We start from the raw sequence: 21,270 nt of genomic DNA, 5'->3' as shown, positions 1-21,270 counted from the left end.
AAAAAAAAAAAAAAAAAAAAAAGTCTGTACGGAAATCAAGCCTAGATTTGCAAATTGTAAAGGAAAACTCATTAAAGCAACAGCTCCATTCGAAAGGCTCAGCTTAGATTTCAAGGGGCCACTTCCTTCCAATACTCAAAATAAGTATATACTGACGATAGTAGACGAATTTTCAAGATTCCCATTTGCTTATACATGCAAGGATATATCTACCTGCACTATTATAACTTGTCTGAAAGACCTATTCTTTACATTTGGAACGCCCCTTTGATCCATTCTGACCGTAGATCACGATTTATGGCCCAAGAATTCAAAGACCTCTTGCTAAGGAATGACATTGCTTGCTGTCGAATAACTCCATACAATCCAGCGGGAAATGGCCAAGTCGAAAGACTAAACGGGACTCTGTGGAAAACCATTCAGCTATGTTTAAGATCCAATCACTTGATATTCAACATTGGGAACAAGTTTTACCAATGTCGCTCCACTCCATGCGCTCCTTGTTGTGCACTGCTACACCACACGACAGAATGTTTCGTTTCCTAAGGCGCTCTGGCAACGGAGTTTGCCTGCCGTCATGGCTTACTACTCCGGGTCCGGTGCTACTGAAGAAGAACACAAGGAAAAGTAAGTACGATCCGATAGTAGAGGAAATCAAACTTTTGGAAGCAAATCCAAATTACTTTCATGTACGCTTTTCTGACGGGAGAGAAGATACTGATTCGAATCGTCATCTAGCACCAATTAGTAATCCCGTTGGAGAGACGTCTGAACCCTTCGATGAGGAACCAGAGATAGTAAACATATCTGAAGAAGCCGAATCATCTCAGCAAGCTATAAATTCTGTAGAAGAAGCTGTAGGCGGAAGAAATGATTCGCCACGACGTCCTTCCCGTGACAGGCATCCGCCTGCATACCTAGGGGACTATAATTTACACTAAACAAAAACACAGAAGTCCATTGGATTTCTGTGAAGAAAAATGGACGGGCGAATGTGTTATACAAGTTTCTTTCATATTTAAAGTCTGCTTGTCAGTGCCAAATAATGTATTAAATATTGTATCTCAAATTTTAAAAGTAAGATTAAACCAATATTTCTCTTGGTTTTTGTCTTTCATGTATCAACTTTTCAAAGAAAATATGGCTTCGATGGCAGTTTTTTCCGACTTTGGTGGAAATATTTCTGAACTCGGTGGCATTAAATCCACCGAATTCAAGGCCACGGGATATAGAAAAATTTTTTTTTTTATACGACTCCAATAAATTGCTATTATATTTTAGTTGTTACGACACATATGATAAAAAATATTAAATACAACTATAACATTTAGTTTTTGAATTATCGTATGCACCGAATTAAAAAATCAACCTGGATCAAATCCACCGAATTACTTATTTACACGCAAAAAATCCTAAAATGGGCAACAAATCATTCACCTGTACTCTCCAGCCGCAGGACCGTGATGGACTAATAATACGAACTCATTGGAAGCTTCTAAAATACTTGACTTGTGATGTATAGTGTGATTAGTAACTACCACCGAATTCCCGCGTAAGGCTAGGACACGCAGTAATTTAATATTGTAATCAAACTATTATTTAGTTTATTCTGAAATTCAGATTATAAGTACTGTCATCTAATTTATTATACATCAACTAAAGTCTAATATTGATATATCTACAGCAGCCTTTCTCAAAGTGGGCGATAACGCCCCCTTGTAGGCGCTGCAGGCCTAAAGGGGCGGTAAGAGACCCAGAAAAAAAATGGGGGCGGTAAGAGACGTAGAAAAAAAAATGGGGGCGTTGTGTACAGGCTTAGGGGGAGATTTGTAATTTCATCTAGTAAGACTCTTAGACACCGACTGAACTCTCGACTACAACTTGTGAACATCAACTAATATTAATTAAGAGATTGCTCAAACTAACTCGGTTCGATATTTCTCTCCGTGTAGTTCATATATCCTGTTTTATTGAATAAATAAAATAAAAATCATGTCAATTGGTCGCTCCGTTTCGAAATGAAAGTAGACACAAACAAACAAATAAAAAGGCAACAGACACAAAAGAGAGATTAATAGTTATTAGTATTCCTAGATAGGTAATTTTCGTAGATAATAGACCGCGGGCAATCATGTTTTAACAAGTTTTTGTTAAATAACTCGATTTGTGCATTCCTATATCCATCGGCTGGTTCACAGAATACTTGTTCTTACTTGTTGAGTACGATTGAGCGTCGAATGAGACAAACGAGTTTATGCATGTTTGCCTTATTCCTGTCGGTGCGTGCTGCTTATGCAATTCTGTATAAACAACGTAATATTTATTTTATTTTCATTTTCGGTTTCGCGCGTAATAGATACGTAGTATACTTAAGTTCAACACTTACTTACGTATTTCTCAAAACTAAAATAAAGAAGTAAAAAAGAAGAGACGGCAATACTGTGCGAAATATATTAAATTCGGATTCATTGAAAATCCCTCAAACCCGTCATCGTCTTTGTGCCTTCTATGTCTAAAAACATTTTCGAATGAAGCAATGAAGTCTTCAAGACTGCAAGATTATTTGAATAAAATGCATCCAGATAAGAAAGACAAGAATGTAGCATTTTTTCAAGACCTAGAGAAGAAGCATAATACTCAACCAAGTGTAGCAAAACTCTTTTCGGCGGCTGCTAAGCAAGATGACGACGGACTTCGAGCTTTGTACAATATCTCCTTGTTAATTGCTCAAAAAGTCAAACCACACAACATCGGAGAAGATTTAATTTAGCTAGCAATAAAGGAAGTAACAATTACTGTGCTTCATAAACCGGCCGCAGATATTATTCGAAAAATCCCTGTGAAAATTCTATGCAAAGACGAATTTATGAAATGGCTGAAAACATTGAAGAATCATTGCGCAATCATCTGAGGACTAATCAATTCTCAATTCAGCTCGATGAGTCCACTTTACCAACTAATGAAGCGTTGTTGCTGTCTTACGTGAGGTTTATTAAAGATGAGAAAATATGTGAAGAACTATTGTTTGCTAGAAATTTAGAAACCGATACAAAAGGCGAAACCATATTCAATACATTGGAAAAGTTTTATGACGAGAAAGAGATTCCCTTGAAAAATATTATATCAGTTGCTACGAATGGCGCTCCGGCTTTGACAGGTGTCATAAAGGCTTCATAGCGTACTTAAAAAATTAAATTCCAGATATCCTTGCTGTACATTGCTTTATTTATTGACAACATTTGGTTGCTAGAAATTTAAGTGAACGACTATTTCAATCACTGCAATATGTCATCATAGTAGTCAATAAAATCCGTAGCAGCTCCTCTTGAATTATAAATTATTTCATCAGCTTTGTGTTACTAATGACGAAGATTTCAACCGTTTGTTGTTTCATACTGAAGTTCGTTGGCTATCAAGAGGCAATTGTCTGACTCGATTTTACAACATATTTAACTCTGTGATAGAGCTATTGGAAACTAAAGATACAGAATTGCGCAACAAGTTCGTTACATCAACGAATGATATACCTTGCATGACAGACCTGTATAAATTGTTCAACGACATGAATCTCCAACTGCAAGGCGATGAACTAAATTTAATTAAAACAAAAAATGTCGTTGCTGCTTTCTCAGCCAAACTGCTTCTACACAAAAAGAATATGAGCAGACGTGAGTTTTACAATTTTCCGAATTTATCAATATCCTGCAGTAAAGACGACTTATTTACCTGCTGCCAACATTTAGAAATCCTCCACATTGACTTCACCGAACGATACCAGGACATTTTGAACTTGGAAATACCAGACTGGGTGTTGGATTCGTTTTCAAATGTCAACGCAGCAATATCACCTCAGCTGGAAGAAGAACTTATAGAATTGACAACGAACGAGGAAATAAAAATCAAGTTCAAAAATGGCTACCAAGAATTTTGGCTACAAAAACCGATCCCGCAATTGTACCCAGGATTGTGGTCAATCGTTCAACGATTCTTGATAGCATTCCTATCGTCATATTTGTGTGAACGTCGTTTTAGTGCTGTGACGACGCTGCTTACTAAAAAAAGAAATCCTTTGCATGTTACCGAACGTGGTGACTTGTGACTGTTCTTGAGAAATTGGAACCTGATATCAACAAACTTATTAAACAGCATCAGATTCATTCTTCATATTAGTTTTTATATTAGAATCGATTGTTTGTTTTATTTTGAATAAAAGATACTCTGTCTGAATGCTATAAAGTTGCGTTTCAATAATCATTCTCATTGGCAGGTGTAGCCCGTAAGACTTAACTTGAAACCTGAGCGCCGTTGTGTACTACCTACTGCGCTCAGGTCACAAGTCAATTCTAGAATGAATATTTAATCACAATAATTAATAAAAATATTATAGTGGTTTTTAAGTAGGTGGAAAAATGGGGGCGCTAAAAAATAATTTATTCTCAGAGTGGGCAGTAGACAAAATAAGTTAGGGAACCCCTGACCTACAGTTTCAATTTTGACACTGACACTTGTGTTGGATTCAGCCTTAGAGGATGGAGATTCTGCATACGGGATTCTTTTATTTTTTTCCATCCTCTAAAATTCGGGACACGCCACCGTTGTCAGGTTTTCGGATTTTTTTTCCATTACGTCCGAAAGGTTTATTGGAAAGATTTTGTCCTCTCCAGTTAGCTTTCGACCTATATTAACTATCTTAGAGGATGGAAAAAAATAAAGGTAGTCCAAGTATAACTCTTTTTTTGTAGATTTTTGTTTTGTTAAGTAAGTGGAGTTTAATGCATGGACACTTTCGAGTATATAATTAGAAACGGACACAGAAAATTGCGGCTTTGGAGATATATATTATTATAATATATATTATATGGCGAAAATAAAAAAGTTATCGCAAGTGTAACTCTTATCAAGTTGCAATTTTTATTAATTAGCGTCAAATATGCTCACTGATTAGCGTAGTGTTTATCGCAGATGTCGATCTGAACTTAACTACTTAAAAATACATTGATATAAAAAAAATTAAGTTTGGAACAACAAAAAATGGGGTGACTCTACCCATCATACTACAAATATGTATTATACCATTTTCTTTCAAGAACTCGGGTATAGTTCGTGATTTTTTTTCTTCGCCCACACAAAGTACATCAAACAATTTGTATGGAAAAAGTCGCTTATCGGTCAAGGCTTCCATGATGTAAAGTTCATCAGTATTGTAGGTTACTGCCCTAACAAATACCTAGTAACTGCGTTGAATCTCCATTTCATTAGCAACCCGACGTGTCCTTGAGCGCAGGTGCATTTCCCTTTTGAGATAGCGCAACATATACCTACAGTCGTTTGAAAAAGCCAAAATTAACGTTATGTCTAATGCGAAACTTGGAAATATTCTCAAATACTTTTTTCTCTTAAGCCGTGATAGTCTAATGGTTTGATCTACCGCTTTTCAAGCAGAGGTCGAGGATTCTAATCCGGGCTCGTACCTCTGAGTTACTCAGAATTTACCATGAGGTTTTCAGTGAAGTAAAACATTGTGATGAAACCAGTCGTAGAAGCTTCACAACCTTCGGAAAATGTCCCCATTGAGCCAGGGTGGCGGACTAGGGAGTAAATTCTCGCCAGAGAATCGACCCGTGCCCTTAAATGGGACGTATAAATGGGTTGAAGTTGACTTTTTTTACAAATTTAAATTAATACAGCCACATATCGAGTTCTTAGGTTGTTGCGATTGTTATACATTGGAAAAGAAATGATAAAAGCAAGATATCTTTGGCTGCACCCCCCATTCCAACTCTTAAATTTCCATCCTAAGATTGGAAGAAATTACTACTTAGCAATAAGGCCGCCTGTTGTGCATTGGCTTACTCTGTGATACTTACATTACTGTTCTGTGTTGTCATTTGTGTTTTAATTTTTTTAATGTGCAATAAAGAATATTTCATTAATTTATTCATAAATTTTCCGGATATAAAAAAACCCCAATTTTTTTTTTCAAATAAATCAAGGTTTCGGGACCTTTACAGATCCGTCACGTCCGATCACGGCTAGCGTTGGTTTAATTTAATTGAAAAAAGTTGATAGAACAACTTCCTACAGAAATATAGTTGCATTTTTAAACTGAATGATAGAATGGAAGTGAATTTTGAAAGCGATATCAATATGTATTTAAAAGAAGCACATAGACGTGACGGGTGATAAAGCAGAATGAGAAGTCGCTTATCATTTTATATTCCAGTAAAGTATGATACTTCATACACAGCACACAAAATGGGAATCGGCCATTTTCACATTCGATTTTTTCGTTCATTGTTAACGACACCCCCAAAACGACACCCCTGGGGTGTCGTTAACAATAAGCATTTGTTGACGACACCACTAACAAATAGTGTTGTTACCCTGCTGTATGTTCGTACCTATACCATAATAATTAATAAAATAAAAAGAACCTGAAAAATATAATAATAATATTTTATCAGTTGGCAACAAAATAAACTGATAGATACCCTGTGAAGGAAAAGTATCTTTAGTTTCTTAATTGCTCCAAAGCTTGGCCTACTGAGAGACTTCCAGACACTAATCCTATCTGGATTTCCATGATCATATTGTCGTTAGTGATCTGCTTTTTTTTCCTTTGTTTTGTAATGGATCCTGACCCTTGGTATGGCATAATTTTATTCAACAGACGTAACAATGTTTTGTTGCTGGTGTTTATGTTTTTATTCAATTTTGAATGATATCCCTCAAGCACGTTGTTGGTGCGATGCCTTTCTCCGAATACGCTAATCACATCAAACGAATGTTTCTTCAACCAAAAAGTTTCCACGTATTTTGTAAATTGTGACATTTCTATATTGCCTGCACACAACGCCTTTATAAATTGCCACCCTTCCATGATATGTTGTGAAGGCAGCAACGCTAACGCCTTTGTTAACCCTATAATTCTTTTTTCTGCATAAACTTTTGAATGACCTAATTTATCTGCTTTTTTGTTAATGTTTTTGCACCAGTGAAAGTAACAACCTTTCAAGACAATATTGGGGAATAACATTTTTAATGCGTTCATTGATGCCATTTCAAAATCAGAATGTACTTTAATAGGATTCCACTTAGCAAGTTGCGACTTAATCATGCTGAACAGTTTAAAATAACTACTCTGCCGCCTGTGGGTCATTAGTGCGAACACTAATGGTACAACATTAGTGTTATCCAATGTGCTGCCAATATCTCCGTGTAGAGAGAAAATCTGAGTAAATGGAGTTGGGCACGTTTTAAAAGTGCCGTCTATAAAAAATTCTGTCACATTTGCTATTGCTTGCCTGCAATTATTAGTACAAAATACTAGAACTTTTTCATCCTTGTCACAATAATCTGCTAAAATCTGATCACGGAATTTCAATGGAATTTCTATTTCACTGACAGATTTGTATACCGTTTTTTTTAAATCCAAACTCTTGTTCCGTGCACCATACAAAAAACTAGTTGAATTATTTAATGAGGGTATAGGTATCACTAATTCTAAGCCAGTCTCTTTGATGGAGTTTGTTGCATCGTTGTAAAGTTTCGGTATGGGTTCATCACTTGTTATAACGGTTTCCCTAAGCTCATGCATTATTTTAAGAGCATCATTTTTGTGCACATTTGGCTCACATGTATGTAATTTGCCAAATGCATGTATTTGTTTATCCTGAAACAAGAGCAAACACACAATTCCTCATTTCAGGAGCAAGAAATATGTAGTAGGAAGTGGCCTCTATCTATAGCATACCTACCTTAGTAGTAACTGTTCCATGGCATTTCAACTTTTTGTGAGAGGAACATCTCCAATATACTGATCCATCTGCATAATTTTTATGTTTATGATATTTATACTTGCCTAAAAGTAAGGCCACTCCGCCATTGGTATTTGTTAATCTGAATTCGGACATTGTTAACTTTTTCTTCGAAAGTTATTGAAAATATTAGAAATGTCAATATATTGATTAACTTCACAAATGACACATAATTTATCTCATGAACGTCATAAACGTTATCAGCCAGTGCATTAGAGAAAGAGATAAAAAGATACAATTGCATATGTTTATTAACCATTGAGAGTATACTAGCTCGATAATAAATTCTTAAGCGATAAGTTATCCCAACATTACGGTGGTGTCGTCAACAAATGCTTATTGTTAACGACACCCCAGGGGTGTCGTTTTGGGGGTGTCGTTAACAATGAATGGATTTTTTCAGCCTAATTACCGCAGCCATTTCGATGTTCTCTGCCTAATTACCGTAGTACAAGTACTATTGTTTTTTCTCGCATAATGTACCCAATAACATTAAAATATGAACAACTTTAAGCTAAATTATCAATATGTCTAAATGGCATTAGAAAAGACAAAGTAGTTTTCGAGTTATTAACAAATATACATTTTAGGGAAACGGTAATTAGAGACGGTAAAAGAGTAGCAGCTACCTACACATATTAATAAATAAAAACTTAAAGTGAAACGTAATGGATAGTATTAGTGTCATTTATAAAAAAAAATGTTTTGTATCGTACACAATTATTAAAGTACGGATTAAGTAAGTAGGTGGTACATCTGGGACAGTTTGAGAAGTCGTGCAATCCAGAACATTCGAATGAACGCAAGCTGTTTCTATAAATACGAGCCAGACGAGCTCGCGTTAGCTATTTAGTTCGAAACCTATTGTCGAGTGGATTTACAACATGCAAATGGTAATTGTCAGCTGTGCTGTCTGTTGCAACTTTATAATCCGATTACTTACACCAACTACTATGCTTATAGCGACCGCAAACATATGTGTATTGACATATTGTTAACGTTTCAGATACTAATGATCGTGTGTATTGCAAAATCTGCGCAGAGTATAATAGTGAAAGACCCACCAATAGGTGGTAACGAGTACAAATACACGTATGATATTGAGGACCCCACGACTGGCGACACGAAATCGCTGCATGAGGTGCGTCAAGGCAACGTAGTAAGGGGCGCTTACAGCGTACTGGACCCTGATGGCACGCGCCGCACTGTTCACTACACCGCAGACCCGACACACGGCTTCAAAGCAATCCTCACCCAGGAACCGGTTCAAGCTGTTATGTTAGTCAAGCAACCCTGTACTCACTTCTCACACGAACTATCCGCAGACAATTGTGAATTTCCCTATCCGTACGATTCTGTACTCGAAGATTATGCGATAGACACCGACGCATACGCACAGGCATCTTTGCCAGATCTACAATCTCCCCTAACATACTTTACCCCAGCGAATGAACTAAAAAAAAATAAAAGAACAGGGAGCGGACAATATTTTACTCCGAGTCATACCTAAATACCCAAATAAGTACCTATATTTACACTAGTATACAATCATATTTTTATGAACTTAAGTTTCTCGTGTACCTATATATTTCTATTTAGTAAATTAACAATATGTTCCTTTGCGAATGACTGTGAATATACTTACCTAGTTAAAGTAAAATAATCTTAATATACTTTTGAATAATCGGTGAAATTTGTTTTATTAAAATATCAAAGACTTAACAAAATATAGGAGATAGTGGGAACGAAAGACCGTAAAATCGAACAAACATAGCATACCTACGATGTTAATCATAATGAACTTCAGTTCCGGAGTAAAGTGGTACATTGATCATTGATCAGCTGGTTCAAGGCCAAAGCGCGAGAAGTGGGTCGGCGAGCGGAGACCTTTACATTAATCTTACACTTCCACCAGAGTGTGCAGACCCACGACATTCAACAAAAACGCGCCCCGCAAGCACGACAAAGCCTTTCGCGGCTGAGAAGCTCAATAAAGAGGCCGCTTCAACCAGCTCGTTGGCATCTATGGTGCGATGCGATACGATCGATTCAGTCGGTTTATAGCAAGTAAAGCAAAAGCCCAGTTACACAACGTTTCGTGTAACTTACCTTTTGCTCTCGCTATGGGCAAACTCGAGCAAATCCGATACAACTGATGATGATCGTCGATGTTAAAAGCACATGATTGAACAAGGGTGATAGTGTACTTTTACAATTTGTCGATATACAAGGACTTAACCAGTCCAAATACATTAGTCGGAATCGAAACTGTTCTTCTTTGTTCTGACTGTAATTGGTTACAGCGGTGCAATGGGACACAGCTCGAACCAAAATCCACATCCGCACCGTTTGGGACAACCTTGGTGCAGCCACATGTACTCTACGTGGTTCTGCACAGGATTGCAGCTGCAGGCCACTAGGCGCTTAGAGAATGCGCTCGGAATCAAATTCGGCCGCTCGCGAGTACCCGGACCTGGCAAAATAATAATTAGAAAGTAATTATATGTTAGTTTTGTATACCTAAAAGCAATGAGGCTTCTCAGTAACATTAACATTCCATTGCCACACCATTCATAATTTACCTTCGCAAAGTAACAATTTTATATATTCTATACACGAGCTAAGTGCTTCGGTGGTTTTCAACATGATGCATTATAATTTATAATAGTCAGCAGGGAAGACTTCACTTGTACAAAATTGAAACTAAATTGATTGTGTTAACGTAATTGGGCGTAAAAAAAGCTTACCAATATAAAATTGTCATAATAATATGCGCTTATTATGATAATGGCAATTATGGCTGGAAGTATATTGTGTTAGTTTGATTTGGTATATACTAATCAAAAAAGACTTTTTGGGCCAGTAAATCCTTTATCAAGACATCAATACTGCTAGGTTAAGAAGGATTTACAAGGAGCCAAATTTCACTTGACGCTAATTAAGGTGACTGTTGTGAATGTGACAAACATAAAATTTCGCTTGTAATAGATGTAGCTTGCCTTTCTTGATAGAGCAGATGCGAAAGGGATCACAATCTCCGGCAAGGTGGGCAAGCAGTTCTCGCTTCTCTATGCCTGTGACGTGTTCCAACGGGTCATGCATGGGACTGGTGCTTGTCAGCCGTGCCAGCGCCGGCTCTAGCAACGCCATGCGACGGATGACACTCCGGGTTAATAGTGCCATATCTGTCAAGGGACATTTGTACGGTATAATATATCAGTATTTCCTTAGTACTAAAGGTTATCCTCTGTACACTTTTTTGGTAGCAGCAGGGCCTTACCTATTTCAGACAGTAATGTGATCATTGCTGCCTTTTGGTTTTGAAGGGTAAGGGTGCTGTTTTTCTATGATACCGTGACTTGACTAACAAGTCGTGGGTCTGGTGGTAAGCGACACACCTGTCCGTGAAAGTTGCAGTGCCACTCAGAGCTTTAAATCACAAGGGTTTGAGGGGCACTCCCACTGATCCCGTCATCCTGAGACATAAGTTGACAAGTCCCATGTGCTTGTAATTTCACCAGCACCCTTGCCCTTTAAAATCGGAACGCAATAATGCTCACATTACGGCTTGGCGGTAGAAATAGCGGCTCATTCTTCAGGGAAAAATCCAGGGCCGCAGAAGACGTGGTCGTAGAAAAACAGGAACACAACATAAGTACCACAGAACTGTTCCGAGCCGCAACTTCACGGACTCAAATTGCCTCAATAATAAACGACATCCGATAGGAGATGGCACCCCAAGTAGAAGGTAGAAATAGGTAAGGAGGCAGTACTTCCCTGGAGTGCCAGTAGAGCTTCTTTCACAAGGAGCTCTACTGGCAGTAAATTACAGGCACTTAAGACATTTCACTTATTTCTCAAGGTGACAGGCGCAGTGACAGAGTGCCCTTAGAGCTTTTTTCTATTTAAAGCTCTGACAGGCATGTCGCTTATCATCAGGCGCAAGATTTGTTCGTTCCTTCACTTGGTATCATAAAAAAATACTTCAAGTTGCTTATCAGAAATCCGTGCAAACTCAAACCGCATTGGGCCAGCGTGATGGATTTCCGCCTTAACCCTTGAGGAAACCCGTGGCCGGCAGTGAGACATATTTGAACGGTTTCATGGTAATGATGAGAAGATGATACCTTACCACAGTCGTTGACCAAAAGGCTTGATATAAATTAATGGGCGACACAAAAGTAATGCAATTAAAATAAAAGAAAATTACTAAAGCTTCAGAAATACTCTCAAAGATACTATGGATGGAATGAAGAAGTATAATTCAATCCAATTATTCAATCAAACCGCACACGTATTTATGAACCAAATGACGAACAATGTCAATGTTGTTAAAAAATATGAGCGACGTGCAGACTGTTCATGACATTAATTTGGCAGTATTGACACGGCTGGGCTTCATAAATTTGATGTGGCCAGTCTCCAAACATGAATTAATAAAATACTATTCTAATTTATCAACTAAACAAATTGTATTTGCAGCGTTCAACATGTTGCGGAATATTTATTTGATTGGCATCAAACTATTAGAGAACAAGGCCCTGATTTTAATGCAAATCGGGATCGACCCGATCGTGTAGCCCATCCGCAATATTATACGCCTCGAATCGGAAAAGACGCAGTTTCCGATCGGGAGAAGGCAATCAAAATCAAGCTGCTGACTTCTTCGCCTGATAAGACGAACATTGATACCAAAAGTTATAAGTTATTACTGGCACCTCCATAAATTTAGTATAATATGGCGCCTCAACAGTTCATCAAAATCCCTTTAAGTTAAATGTATGTAAAGTTGCGATCGACATTTCGATAGTAAATAATTATTATTTATTGTATTCAGGATCAAAAGTATATATGTCTTTACCTTAGAGTAAACAATATATTGTTTACTTCGAGTTGTAGGTAAATGGAGAAGTGGGTTTTATAGCATACACGGAAGATATTAATAATAACTACCATCTGACTTCTAGGGAGGTAAAAGAAAACAATTGAAGGGCAAATGCTAAAATTATTAGTGCTTTTTACAAATAAAACATGGTTTACCAGGTCTACTTTACACTTTGTAGAGCTTCGTCTGTCTACCTACCTACAGCGAGTTTATGCAGTAGTGACCCAGTTTTATTTAAATCTCTAGCACAACAAAAACGGATTACATTAACAAACAATTAAGTGCTCCACGTCACACAAGGACGGGCACCAAAGAAAGCCGGTTCACTTAGTGCAAGTAAGTGATCTTTGTGCCAGAGATCAATCATGACCCTCTTACTCTTAATTCATATTACACGGCTTAATTCGGGAGGCTACTTGCATCTTAAGAACTTGTTCTGTGATATAACATTCATAAGCAACATGTTGATACGGTCTGCACTTCTAGCATCAACCTACGGCACAATGCCCGAGGCGCTGAGAAAGAATATATAAAAAGAAACGCAACTATGATCATAACACATTCAACTTGAGATCTTCTCGTGGTGAAGTTACCTAATTCCTAAAATGGCGTTCAAGGTATTTGCCGAAACAATAACTTAAATGACATAGGGAAATTATATTATGTAATATGATATTAGTTATTATAACTAATATATTTAATTATATATATATCTCACGTCTCGTGTTTTAAACATTTTCTTTCAGCTCGTCGTGCTGGTATGCGCTTTCGCAGCAGCTCATGCGGGTGTGGTAGCACCCGTGGCATATACAGCGCATTCGGCGCCAGTCGCATACGCGGCCGCACCTGTGGCGCATGCTCCTGCTGCACCGTTGGTAACAAAGGTAGCGGCGGTGGCCGAGGCATACGATCCTCATCCCCAATATAGTTTTGCGTACGACGTGCAAGACGGCTTGACCGGCGACTCCAAGACCCAACAGGAGACACGCGACGGCGACGTAGTGCAGGGCTCCTACTCCGTGGTGGACCCTGATGGCACCAAGCGCACCGTGCAGTACACTGCCGACCCTCACCATGGTTTCAATGCCGTCGTGCATCGCGAACCTCTCGGCCTCAAGGTAGCCAAGGTAGCTACCCCTGTCGCCTACGCTGCCCCAGTTGCAAAGGTAGCTGCACCCACAGTCTACGCACCTGCTTCCGTTGTTCATTCCGCCCCTTTCTACCACCACTAAATTCAATCATGCTAGTCAATGTCTGAAGGCTCTTGTCTATTTAATAACATTAAGTGATTATTTATTATTGTAGAATGCACGATAAATAAAATTAAATTATGGCGAAATTGTGTTTAACTATTTGTATTAATACTCGTATGCCACATCCTGAAATGAGCCAGCCATACATGGCTGATAAGCTTCATTGGTAGATACGCATAAATTATTCAAAAATAAAATCACTCGCCCAATAGCATACACTACACCCTTGTGACAAAAGTCTATGCTATATAAGTGTATTATACTGTGGATGCAATATTACTTATTTATTTAAACTTAATTGCACACAAAACAGTACAAATGGCGGACTTAATGCCATTAGGCATTCTCTACCAGTGAACCGGAGAGCTGGGTTCAAAATAATTAACAGGGGTGCATAACATGATAATTAAAACAGATAGGAAGAAGTTTATAAATAATTAAGATATATAGTTTAAACTCAATATAAATATAGCACATAATATTATATTACTAACTATATACTTATATAACCAACCTATATATGTACACACAAATACATAATATATAATACATAGACATATATATTCAATATACATATATATAACAATGTCAGACTAATGGGATGTAGATTGAGACTTCAATATGGAATCGCGGACTAATTGCTTGAAAGCTGGTTTATTCTGCGCTTTTTGAATATGGGGCGGTAGAGCGTCTCAGAGTCGTATTGCCTGAAGAGTGAATGAGTTAGAAAGGAAACCAGTACGGTGAAAAGGAATTAAAAGTGTCAATTTGCTGTCTGAGCGAAGATTGCGATTATGGGATGCACCCAAATATTGAAATTTACATTTCAAATATCCAGGTGCACATTTATCATTAATTATAGAGTAAAGAGTGGAAAGTATTCTCAACTCACGACGTTGGCGAATTGTAAGCCACTTCAGCTATTACTGATCATCGTCGTCCTAGCTCCTGTCCTTTTTTTAGATTCGTGTACAACAATAAATAAACAATAAATAATGAACTAAAAAGAACGATGAACTATTAAAACTAGTTCATGTCGGTTAGTGTCGGGAATATATTCCTAATAGTTCATAGTTCATGAACTATACAAGCCTAATAATAAGCTTACTTTAAGCTTACATTGAAATAAGATTGTTTTTGAAAAGGTTATGGTGGCCCCCAGGTATCTCAGCGAGTACAGGGTCGCTATGACGTATATGACGAGCACTGGAGTGAGACAACTTCGCCCTCCGATCCTCATTCACAAACGGCACAACCGCAGCACTCTGCGCAAGCGCCGTTGACTGGCGCCGTAGTGACTAGAAGTGGTCGTATTATACGACCACCTAAAAAATTTCAAAATTAGTAAACAATAACTTTTTATTATAAATATAGGATCAGAAAATAGATATAAGTAAAAAAGTGACTAAGTAGAATATTAGTACTTATATGTATAATATACAAAAGTAAACAAAAACAAATAAGTGTTTATTGGAGATCAGACTGTTTATAAGCTAATCTACTTCACGTTTACGACTATTCTACTTTACAGGATAAAACATGTATTGTAACTTATGTAAGAAGTATATATAGAGCAATGACTTACAATTATAATATAGAGATAATATCTATATCTTACAATAATTAGAGTAAGGAAGATGTAGTATATGCGGGCAATATTGAAATAAACCAGTCGTTGTTTAGATTTTGAATAGCGATGTGTATCATATTTGTACATTCCTCAACTACTACATAAACAAAGTGTGCTTCTTTTATATAACTAAAAATAATGGCTTCTTATAGTGAGTTTTTCTTTAAGTACAGCGTAAGACGTTACTCCAAACAGGTTAATTTTGTTTAACTCACTATATAGAATGCTGTCGAATATAATATCCCAAGCCCTTTCATCACCACAATGTACTGACAGCAGCTTTTTGAAAATAACCATTGTTGTCTTTCTTGGCCGTATCAGCTTTTTGTAAAAAATACAAGTACACGCAGTAAATTATTTGTCGTGACTGTAACTTTAGCGGCTTTTCTCCCATTGCATAATAAATAAAAAATAGCAACTCTATATACTTCTAAGTCACATGAAAGCGTCCGGTCTGTAACAAAGGCAAAGGACAACTGAATAAAACCCGACGCCAGAAGTACAAAGTTTGCCGAGAGACATTGAGAAAATACAAGCACTATTTTTTGGTATATTTATGATTATTGCTTGAAACCTATTTTTAATCAATTATATCGGCCCAATTTTGATTTTGTTAATGACCGCTACCTATGCGTTTAATGAATTCCTTTAGTTTGAACAGAGATAAAATAATCTCAGTACAGAGTACAAAAAAAAACCGACCTCAAAAGTACGTGGAATTAAATCTATTTGCTAAGTTTTATTGAAATATCCTTAGATTCGCCACTATACAGGACTTGACACTGGAGATAATAAAAATTGGTTCTCAAGACTCAAAGAATATTGAGAGCAAAACGCCTTGAATTGGAGAAATAGCAAAATCAACCATTAAAATAATTGCTCCTTAAGAAAATTTAGGCGCTATTTATAAAAATGAATCTTCATGCGTGAACAGCCACCCTTAGAGGTGGATGATTTCCTTCAAAATGAAATGGGACCACTATGGAAGTACCCCCTTTCCAACAAAAGAAGAATCATGAAAATGGGTTCACAAATACCGCAGTTATCGCGTAACATACGTACCAAAAAAAACAACAAAAACAAAAAACATACAGTCGAATCTTAGACTATTTATTTTTTTCCATCCTCTAAGAGTCGAATTGAGAACCTCCTTCTTTTTTGAAATCGGTTAAAAAGAAAAGAAGATATAAACATTTTCTAAAGAAACAGGCCATGCTGCTTAGAGGATGGAAAAACAATAAAGGAAAGGTTGGTTTGGTTTTGTTTTCCATAGTGTAAGCCACGCTGCCAAAACCATTAAGTAAATAAGAAAAAAGATAAAAACAAAATGAAAATCGTATGATTTTCTACCGTTTGTCACAGAGTAGTACAAACAGAAGTAACAATACGATGGGAAATGAATATATATTTTACTACTATACACTTTATTGCATACAAGACAAGCCAAAGTGAAAGTATAGTCAGGTGTCAACAGTGATACTAATAGTAAAAACATTGATGAAATTATATCATCGGCATAATTATTGCTTTAAGTAGTTTCTTTAAACCCATATAGTTATCAGCTACCGTTTGATAAATATAAGCCTACAATGGAGCCAAAACCGTTGTTTATGGGTCCAACGGTATACCGCGAGAGAGGAGCGCATTTGCGGCGTCTTGAGCAGTTCGACAAGGCAAAAGATGCTTACGATGAAGCATACAAGATTACACAGAGTGACGTGCGGATGTTAACGGGGCGTAGCCAGGTATGCAGCGCCGCTATGCAGCCGAACCAGGCCTACGCTGACGCCGAGATGGCTTTGAAACTCGAACCAAACAATATGATCGCCCGAAACATGCAGTCGCAGGCCTTGTACACCATCTCAGATTTCGAGCGATCGATAGTTATGAACTACCGCGGTTTTCGAGTTCGTAAGCAGCCAGGATATTTTAAGGAGGGCATTGATCAGGGCATCGAAACCCTCCAAGACTGCATTGGAGTGAATGCGGGCTCTGTTATGACAGATTTTCTTCCATTGATTTATCAAAATTTACGAGATGCCGATGATGAATACGAGCCTAGTAAAGTTATGCGCGTTTCTCGTATTCCACAAACAATAGAGAAAAAAAAAATGACGCAATTAGAAGCACGTAAGCAGGCTATACTCGCAAAAGTGTTAGCTATGAAATATTTAGGCTCAATGGCTAGCGACAAATTTTTCTTAATGAACCTAGTAGAGGATGACCGCTTAATGTCTGCCAACAAGAAGGGTAGCTGTGACTTAAAGTATTATGTTCAGGAAGCTCTTCGAGCGCTTTCCGAACGTCAAAGGATGCTTCGTGCCCAAAAACCTTATTATGCCGTCAAATTAGCGGAAAAGACGCATTCACATTACCAGAGGACATTTAAAGAACAATTATTGATCAAAGAACGGGAAGTTGGTGCGCATACTGCAGAACATTATTTGAGAGATATAGCCAAGAGCTTGCGTGAGCTTCGTATAAAGGATTTGATTAATACAGCGGAAAGAATGCAGTTATTCCTTGATACCAAAACTTTATACACTTTGCCGGATAAACAAATTTACACTGACCGATTGTACAGGATGGTCGGAGAAGGTTATCTATCCCAGCACAGGATATCTTACAAACTGAGTGAGCGTGGTAACAGGAATCGAATTGCTTTCCTTATGGGACTTCCTTGTGGACGATCTACTTCTTTCGATTCAGTTAGAGCCAATTACCCAACCAAGTTCACTGATGTCGAAAAAGCCACGGCAAAAACTTTTGAAGTACTTGAAATGTGTGAGAATTCCACTATGAGATGTTGGCTGATGTACGAAATGGCTCGTTTACTTTGTCTTCAAAAGAACTATGCTCTTTCTAAGTTTTATGCAAAGCGATGTCAACGGCAAGCCCAAGAGTTGGGTAATGTGACTTGGTGGTTGAATGGATGTTACATCTTAATGAGTGGAGATATGCAACAAGGTAATGCGAATGAAGTCCGCATTCAAGTAGAGGAAGCATGGGAATGGTCAAAAGAAACTAAAGATGAAGTAGGAATCCAATCGTTCCTTTCTAAGTGTGCCGCGATGGCCGGCGAGACAATGTCCGTTGATGAGCGTAAAGCCATAGACCAGCGCGAGCGGGATATACTAAAAATTATGGACGACAAGAGTCGTGTAGACACCCACGTCCTGTTTAAGCGCATGTCGACCGTGCCCGCTGGTAGACGCTTCTCCGTGCTTCCACGTAAGCCGGAACCGGGTGCGATGTCGTCGGCACGGCGGAAATACCGCCAGCGCGGTCTTTCTGTCGTCCAGGGCCCAGAACTAGAAATTATGAAAACGCCCCAATCTGGAGTTACTGGTTTACAGATTTTTAATGTTTAATTTTGGGTATTTAGAAAGTAAAGTATTTTTAGATAATAATTACGTAGATTTAGTACGTCGTAAGACTTTCACAAATAATTTTAACACATTCAATTGTTACGAGGGATGTTTAAATAAAAAAGAGCTACCCTTATTAAAACAAATTTTATTAGGCGCGGTTCGTAAACGGCCAACGGTTTTAAATAATACAATTTGCCTTCCTATGTCCAGTGCGTCCGGAAAAATCCTCCTGGTGTTTCCGCCGATGTGATGTCCGAGACTGGACAGGAGCCAAATATACGTTCCACTGCTGGACACGGGACTCTTTAAGTATTATTTTATAATAATAAACAAAATAACCAAATAAAAATAACTAAATAAAAAATAACTAAATAAAATAAATGATTACTAATTTACAACGTTACACAATGTTAAAACACTTAACAGTTTTGTATAGCTCTGTGTACTTCGTAAAAAATATTTTTATAGATATTTCTATTAAATTATACTGTCGAATAATCTTTCGGCAAGATTTTAATGAACTTTATATATTAGTTATTAGCCTTATCTCACGGATTTTAAAAACCTACTGTACTTATTGTTTAATTAAGTTCTTATGAATTATATTATTTCATTAAGCTAAATAGTTTTCTTGATAAAATCAAACGTGAATAATTAGGTGGTACAATGTATTGTGGACTGATGAACGAGGCTGTTCAAAGACTTGTTGATAATTTCTGTTGTTGGTATATAAAAACTTCTCTATAGTAGCGCTGCGGCCCAGCGGTATCACGGTGGAATTAAATTGAAATATAAGTGGAAGTAAAAATCCTGATACATTGACCTGAATGTTTTCTGGCAAAGAATAACGTTCCTAACATTTTTTATTATGAAAAATATTGTACACATTGCATACCTACATCGAGAAATGTTTTGTATTTATTGTATGGAGGAAAAACTTTTTGCGACAGCATGAAAATTACGATAATTGAAGTTATTGTGAATCTGGGAAAATAAACTATTGCATTTACCTGCAGGCGCGAAATATGAGATATAATAAATATTCCAATACATAATTTACATAATTTCGACAGTCCCTACGTAAACTATCGAAAATAGATTTTCAATCACTATTTTACAGTATGACTGTTCGAAATATTTTCGGGTATTTTTTGGCAAGATTGTAATTTTTTGGATGTTATATTAAATTTTTGGTCGGCTTTGATTGCTTAAATCAAATTTAGATTAAAATTTGAAGTTTTACGATTCCTTAAGTTGGAATACACTTAAGAAATTTGATCGAATCTTGCAGTTTCGATAACTTTCATCGGAATTTAAATTATGAATTAAATCGAATGTTATGCATTCAATAGATTACACTGAATATCACTGTACCTTTTTGTCTAAATTGTGACTATCGAAACTGATATTCATGACTTGTATATTCAATAAATATGAAAGGAATTATTGTATTCTAGAATTAAATGGAGATAAAAAAACATATCAAGTTAAATAAATAAATATACACATTTATGAACTACTTATATAATGGACTGTTCGAAACAACATTTAAATAATAAATAGGAACATATCGATAATCAGTTTGAAGGCGATTTGTCTAACGATATTTGATTGTAGTTTGTGACTTATCTAACTGCAACAAAAAATTAAAATAATGCTTTCTTGAATGTTTCTTGAAGACAAAATACTCTTCTAATGGAGCTTATTGAAACAAAAACCAAAATATATATATTTTTTATAGTAATTGAATTACCTAAAACGCCATGTTAGCGTAAAGGTTAGGTCTACAGCCGCTCAAGCAGAAGGTCGTGGGTTCGAAACCGGAACTCGCACTATATATATAATTTCAGCATTACTGTGTTCCAGTTTTGAAGGGTGGGAGTGCTGGTGAAATTATAAGCACATGGGACTTGGCCACTTATGTCTCAGGGTGACGAGCGCAGTACCAGTACCCCTAAGATCTTTGCGATTTAAAGCTCTGAGTGACGCTGCAACTTTTATGGACAGGTGTGTAGCTTACTATCAGACGCACTACTTGTTCGTCCCGTCACTTGCTACTATAAAACAAGAGTCAAAGAACATATCGCGGCTGCTAGGAACCGTCAGCTCAATAAGTCTGCAATTGCCGAGCATTTGCTGGATTCAGGACCAAACCACTGGATTGAGCTTAGCAATCTCAAGATCTTTTCTATATAACGTCATCACTATAGTACAATCGCACGTGAAGCTATTGAAATTAAAAAACACCGTAATTTCAACGTAGAAGACAGTTTTAAACTTTAATCGTCGTGGGATCCAGTCATCAGCAAATGTA

The 21,270-nt window shown here is 37.2% G+C and overlaps 3 protein-coding genes and 1 pseudogene across 4 annotated transcripts; 3 read left to right on the top strand and 1 right to left on the bottom strand.

Moving 5' to 3' along the window:
• LOC113239543 overlaps positions 1–9,799 on the top strand; it is an 11,136-nt pseudogene extending 1,337 nt beyond the window's left edge.
• LOC113239425 (cytochrome c oxidase subunit 5B, mitochondrial-like) lies at positions 9,481–12,104 on the bottom strand. Of its 2 annotated transcripts, none has more exons than XM_026476430.1 (3): positions 11,945–12,083; positions 10,817–11,002; positions 9,481–10,290 (listed from the first exon to the last, which is right to left on the bottom strand). In XM_026476430.1, exons 2-3 carry the CDS (start codon positions 10,998–11,000, stop codon positions 10,115–10,117), a joined length of 360 nt encoding a protein of 119 aa, XP_026332215.1. In that variant the 5' UTR covers positions 11,001–11,002; positions 11,945–12,083; the 3' UTR covers positions 9,481–10,114. The 2 variants fall into 2 exon arrangements, with proteins under 2 accessions (XP_026332215.1, XP_026332214.1); XM_026476429.1 differs by having other exon boundaries at positions 9,482–10,290; positions 11,950–12,104.
• A 1,338-nt stretch (positions 12,105–13,442) lies between these two features.
• Positions 13,443–13,934, top strand: LOC113239468 (larval cuticle protein A2B-like; the record flags this gene model as incomplete). Its single annotated transcript, XM_026476493.1, has 1 exon — positions 13,443–13,934. A coding segment is annotated over one exon (492 nt), but the record flags the coding sequence as incomplete, so codon positions are not given.
• Positions 13,935–17,032: 3,098 nt separating this feature from the next.
• On the top strand, positions 17,033–19,237 carry LOC113239464 (tetratricopeptide repeat protein 25-like). Its single transcript, XM_026476490.1, has one exon. It carries the CDS (start codon positions 17,175–17,177, stop codon positions 18,954–18,956), a length of 1,782 nt encoding a protein of 593 aa, XP_026332275.1. The 5' UTR covers positions 17,033–17,174; the 3' UTR covers positions 18,957–19,237.
• Positions 19,238–21,270: the final 2,033 nt, after the last annotated feature.

This window comes from Hyposmocoma kahamanoa, unplaced genomic scaffold, assembly GCF_003589595.1.
Source record: "Hyposmocoma kahamanoa isolate Upper Pololo Valley unplaced genomic scaffold, ASM358959v1 99879, whole genome shotgun sequence".
In the NCBI taxonomy this organism is placed as follows: Eukaryota; Metazoa; Arthropoda; class Insecta; order Lepidoptera; family Cosmopterigidae; genus Hyposmocoma; species Hyposmocoma kahamanoa.
The sequence above is the reverse complement of the archived record's forward strand: the minus strand, read 5'-3'. Positions and strand labels throughout refer to the sequence as shown.